Source organism: Sus scrofa, chromosome 4 (genome assembly GCF_054392235.1).
Source record: "Sus scrofa isolate SSC_HxYL_T2T_F1_AM1 chromosome 4, Sscrofa_HxYL_maternal_Yorkshire_Landrace_v2.0, whole genome shotgun sequence".
In the NCBI taxonomy this organism is placed as follows: domain Eukaryota; kingdom Metazoa; phylum Chordata; class Mammalia; order Artiodactyla; family Suidae; genus Sus; species Sus scrofa.
The window spans coordinates 89,054,870-89,060,869 of NC_139386.1; the positions used below are offsets into that span (position 1 = coordinate 89,054,870).

The 6,000-nt window shown below is 46.4% G+C and overlaps 1 protein-coding gene across 4 annotated transcripts in view; it reads left to right on the forward strand.

The window, feature by feature from the left end:
* Nucleotides 1-4,802, forward strand: part of FAM78B (family with sequence similarity 78 member B) — a 105,229-nt gene extending 100,427 nt beyond the window's left edge. For all 4 annotated transcript variants that reach the window (XM_085022540.1, XM_085022539.1, XM_021089485.2 and 1 more), the window contains one exon: nucleotides 1,668-4,802. Coding sequence is in view for 1 of the 4 variants with exons in the window: in XM_085022541.1 (XP_084878667.1) it covers nucleotides 1,668-1,845 (178 nt within the window). In the remaining 3 variants the exon portion in view is untranslated. The remainder of the gene's footprint in view (nucleotides 1-1,667) is intronic.
* The last annotated feature ends 1,198 nt before the right edge of the window (nucleotides 4,803-6,000 follow it).

Sequence of the window (6,000 nt, forward strand, 5' to 3'; positions counted from 1 at the left end):
CCCCGCCCCCCGCTGAAGTCTGATTTGGAATTGGCTTTATTATGCAGCTCCTCTCCTCAGGTCACCTGTACTTTTCCATCTGTGAAATGGGAAGAAGACCTGTCCTGAGTGCCACAGTCACCCCCTTAAAGTTTTTAAGCTTGTGAGAGCACATCGATAGAGAGCTCTGAGCCTCTGGTGACTTGCCTTGGGGAAAACTGATAGATGGAACTTAATCATGCAGTTAAATGTTTTCTGTACATAAAATATATATATGCTAGCCCAAAGGCACCCTTACAGTACAATTAGTGTAATACAAGTAATATGATAATGAGCATAATAGTCACGTATGGTGGTCATCATGATGATGTGGCTGTCGCACACAGGCATCTCTCCAGTGTGGTCCAGGAGCAGCAGACAGACTCTGAGGTTGTTTCAAAGCCTCTACACACCTGTACCTACTTGGTACCCCATGCTCCCCCATCACCCACCATGTCTGTCACTCTGGGCCATGCAAGACATCACTCAGAGCCTGGCACAATCAGTGTCTCTGACCAATCCGTCACCTCAGGAAGGGGAACTGGCATTTATTGACCCTAGAGCATGGCAGCTATTCCAGAACACAGGGTGTATGGTTTCTAGGCTATTAAGTCCCCATCTGTATGTATAATGGGGATGTCTGCAAACCTCAAATAACTGGAACAAGTTTATTTGACCCTCTCCATAAGAATTTGGGATTTGTTTTCTTCCTGAAACTGAAACCATGCATAAAATATCTGAAAAGGCAACAAAGTTCATTTATAATTTAAAAACTTGTTGTGTCATGATAACAGTACATCCCTGTAAGCAAACACAGAATATCAACAACACAAAATATAAAGTGATCAGGAAGTGATCAGGGAAGAAATAAGATGTCCAATACTTGGACTGACCTCAGAGCAGCTCCTTTCATGTATTCAAAAATACCCCCCCTTTTTGCCTTTTTTGGCACCCCATGGAACCTGAGCCACAGTGGCGACCTATGGTGTAGCAACACTGGATCCTTAAGCCACTGTGCCAGGCCAGAGATTGATCCCGCATCCCTTCACTCCAGATATGCTGCAAATCCCATTGTGCTACAACAGGAACTCCAGAAATACCCTTTTTATCTAAAAAGTTTAGTTCACCCACTTCCTGAGGACCACAGGTATACAAGTATCCACAAAATAGAAAAAAAGAAAAGCTGAGGGACAACTTCAAGTTGAATAATACAGACTCATGTTCAAAAAGTTTTAGCACAGTTGGAATATGTGTCCATGCACAGGAGTACAGGGTGAGCCATAAGGTTCTGGTGAATCAGCGATTCTTACAAATTACTTTATGCCTTTGGATGCTGAGAAACAAGGTCATGGGGGAGGTATGGAATTCCCACCCATATCTGTAGATCGTTTTGTGCCTTGCTAATGGGTTGTACCTATAGACCATCTAGAATCCCTTAATATTATTTTAGTTTTGAATCATTTTTAAGAACCACGTAAATTCTATAGACTATCTTGATAATGTGGTGTATATGTAGATACTCATAGTTTTGCATAAAATTTCAGGGTCATTGTCCCCATGCAGTCTACATATGGAGCCCAGATTATAAACATCTGTTTGGCACTGTCTTAATGTCCATTTTATTTACATGTTTCCATGTCTACATACAGGTCGCCTAGTAGGACAAGGCACCCCCAGGAGCAGAACCACATGGCAGAGACTAAAGAGGAGGAAATGAGCAGTGGCTGGTGGCTCCAGAAGCTGAAGCCCTGGACAGCTGACTTCCCATTAAAATGGATGCCATCCTACCTTGTCTCCTCGCCATCCTCCCATCCCTTCATCCCATGACCTGTACCCTCCTCTCACCCCACTATGTGCCGTGCCGCACTCCCCATGGGCTGGCTGGGCTGGCTGGCTGACTCCTGGGGAGCTGTGTTGAAATAGGAGTTGTGCCTGCTGTATCTTTTTGTGTGGAAAGATTGGGTCCATCCAGATCTCAAGTCCATCCCCACCCCTCTAAGTGAAGCTGGGATAAAGAGCTGGTCAGCTCAGACTTCAGACATCTAAAATATTCCAGCATCGGTTCCCAAACCCTGCCTTCCTTCCCTACCCTTCTGGGTGAAAAACAGAGGGAATGTGTATCTCCCCTCTTTCTCCCTTCTCTACGTGTGTGACCACCGTTAATAGTCTCTCTAGATTGCTCTGATCCTTGGAGAACCAGGGCCAAAGCAATCCTCTTTCCCCTACATGGCCAGGTTGGGTGCCTTCCAGTGACCAAGGGCAAAGAGTATGTCACCAGGATCAGAGGGGTGAGGGAAAAACCACCCTAAAAGGGCAAAAACTGTGTGCATTGTTTTCTTTATTGCCTTGCTTATTGTTTGATCGATTTATTACACAGCGGAAAATCTACTTCCATTTTTGAAGCATCCAGCCCCAGAATTTGTCTTCTTGACCCCCAGGGCACAGTGAATTAGTCCTCTTTGAAGTCACAGAAGACGGGGAAAATTCTCTCCCTTTGCCCAAATAGCTCCCCTTCACACAGATTTTCAATCAGAAGTGGGGTTAGAAACTACCAGCGAGTGAGGCTGTAAAGCCACACAAATCAGCAGAGGCTCGACTATCCCACAGAAGCTCTCAGAACCCTCCCGCCTCCCCTACCCCTTCGCACCAGCCCTCCCCCTCTCCTCCTTCGTGTGCATGGTGGGGATGGGCCAGTCAGCTCCAGCCTCACCATCTCAGAACTAGACTTCTCATTTGCTGTGGTGCTGTCTTTTCAACTAACACCACGTGCATGTTAGAGACACGTGAGGAGCTTACCAAAAAACCCATGCTTGGTCCCCTCCCTGAATCATTCCAGCAGAATCTGTGGGGTTAGAGCCTGGCACTGCTGTTTTTAAAAAGTCACCCAGAGGATTCTACTATGAGACTTGGGTTGAGAAGCCCTTCTAGTGTCTTCTCTCCTTTGCCCCTCCTCAAAGCCACGTCCTTCTTCCCCTATTTCCCAAGCTTTCTTTGGCACCAAGAATAAGAAAAGGCCATTGAGGAATTATGACTTCTCTCCCCAGTCCTCCAGCCCTGAACCTTCCATCTCTGCCCCTTCCCACAGAACCTTCCACATTAGGTCAACCTACCTGAGCAGATCCCTGGAGGGCTAGTGGGTCCCACCAGTTCTACCTGGAGACTGGTGCCTGCACCCAGCCTGGGGGCTGCTCTCAGGTGACTTCTAGCTGTCCTTGGAGCAGAAACTTACCTTTGCCATATTCCCTAGCCATTTGCCCTTCCCCCAGGCTCCCAAACTCCAACGTTGGAGACATTTGGGTCTCCAAATCCCAATCCAGGTGGGAAGGCCCATGCCCAGTCTTAATAACCCAAGCCTTGGCCATTTCTGCAGAGCCACCTGAATTGATTGAAGGTCCACTGATACAGAGGAAGGAGTCACATTGTCCCAAGCCAGTCCTTTCCCCAAGAATCGGACTGCATCCAAATCCCAGACAGCTAAGAAGACACACCACACTTACAAGGTTTCCACTGCTGAGTGTGAGTAAATGTGTGTGTGAATGTGGTGTGTGTGTGTGTGTACACATGGGCACACAATATATAAACCTTAGAGATGCTTAACTATATACTAAGTTCATAATGGGCCCAAGTGAATTCTGTATTAGATATATACACAGAATGTTGTAACATCTACAAACTGTTAGACACCCTCCCCCAAACATACACTCACACACACACACACACACACACACACACACACACACAACCTAAGGAAACCTGCAATGTGGGAAGAGTTTTTTGCTACCCTATCTCCCCCATCTGAGTAGCCTCCCAGGGCAATTATTATGTCACCCACACTCCCAGCTGCCCAGCCTGTCCCCCTCTCTGCCCCCCACCCCCTGCCGCCCTATCCCACATTGCCAAGCCTTCTTTCCCCATTAGTCAGAATGTCCCTGCCCTAAGTCCCAGCTCTCAGGGTCCTGCTCTCTGGTAGGTGACAGACAGTTTAGTCAGGGGGTGCTAAAGAGTTGAGCGGTACCCCTCCCGGGTGGCATTTATGTCTTAATAGGGGCTACAGATAATGCCTTAATCCAAAGGAGTGGCTCTAATAGTGGGAATTTCAGGCACAGTAGTGGGCCAGTAAGGGAGATTATTTTTGTATCAGAGGGGGGCTTTTCGGAAGCCCCCATCATACCTATCTCTAAAAATCAAACCTTCATTAGTGCATAAGCACAAGCAAGCACACTTAAATTATATACATTTTCCACAGTTTTGAGACACCTCCCTTCTATTGGCCCTATCTTTAAAAATGGGGGAAAAAAAAGATTAATTTAAATCTCACTGGGAAATGTAGCCTATTTTTCACTGGCTTCCAGCCATCTGGCCCACCCGACCCTGTTCCATTCCCTTTCTGCTCCTTCTCTTTTCAACTATCATCACATCAGTTCATTGACGTGTGTCCTCTCTGTACCCTCCTTACCCACCTTCCTCCATGTACTTCCTCCCTTTCCTGTTCCCCCAGCGGGAATTGTGCTGTTTTTCAGTGTCGTCAGGACAAAGAGCAGGTTAAAAGCATGAGCATGCGTATGTCACTTTGAAGAAAGAGAACCCAGGTATTCTGCTACAGTTTGGAGCAAACCCCCATGAAGGAAGAGATGAAAGCTGGCTCTGCAGAGTGCCTTAAAAATGACTTTATTTAGGAAATTCTGAGTCGTCAGTCTTTGGATGTTACATGAACAGATGTTGCATTTCACTTCTCTGGGATTAAAAAAAAAATGTTAAATACAGTATGTATTCAACAACGGTAACGAAGTATCTTTTCTCTTTTAATCTGGTCCTTAAAGATGCAGTACCCGATTTTCCAAAAAGCCCGGGGAAGGTCCCAGGAACAAGGGCAAACACAGGAGCCCTGCCCAGCTAGGAAAACTGGCAGACTAAGGCAGACTGCTGCAGTCAGTGTTGGTCCAGAAGGCAAGTCTAAGATGAGAAAGAAGCTGGCAGACATTGAGTAAGGAGCAGAAAAGGGTCCTCACCCTTCTCCCTGATGAGACACAATCCTAGCCTGTAACTCCGTGCTGGGAAAGTGGGGGAGAGAACATTCTAGAAACACAGAGGTTAAACCTTGCCCTTCCATCCCCTCCCACCATCTCTCCTTCCTGAAGCACCCTTCGACCAGTTTCCACTCCACTTTTTTCTAAATTGTTGTCTTTTAGCTTAACACTTGCCACCCAAGTTCTGATTAAAACAAGATATTTGGAAGTGTCTGAGCTCTCGAAGGCAATTAAGGCTTCTGGGATGCTACCAGCACTTTCTCATAGCTAAAGTTTCAAATAATCAGACCACAGCTAGGCAAGAGGGGGAAGTGTAGTCGGGATGGAGATCCTGAACTGTACCTGGATTCTGAAAACCCTTTGGGGGTGGCAGAAACCCACCCATCAGATCCCTGTTCCGCCTCTCCCTATGGCCTCCCCCCAGCCCTGCTTTTCTGCTTTGGAAGCCAGTGGCTAGTAGTGTTTGGTGTCATCTAGGTAACACCTGTTCTCTCCATCACACCTTTTATTCAAATCTGTCCTGGCTATTTTAAATAAGAGATGTGACCATTCTACGGGGCCAGCAGTTTTAAGAGGGCTAAGGGTGGCTAGTTCCACTAGTTCATATTCTCTCCCCCCCCACACACAGGACCACCACCACTCAATAGAGGAAAAACAAGAAAGAAAGGAAATCCAGATACTAAAATAAAGAGTAGTTAACAGAGGTTTACACTCCCAGAAAAAAAAAAAAAAAAGTTCTTTATCATACATGTCATGAGGCAAGGGGAGTACATTTTTAAACATACGCATTTATAGTCTAAGACCCCCCCTAGAGTCACCAACTCAGCCAAGCAGCACATGCTCAATTCCATGGGGAGCAGCTTTGTAGACATATTTTAGGAAAGAAACTCCTGCATCTTCTCCATCAGAAACATGAGCTGAGGTATACACTCTGGGAGAGGGCAATTTGCACTTT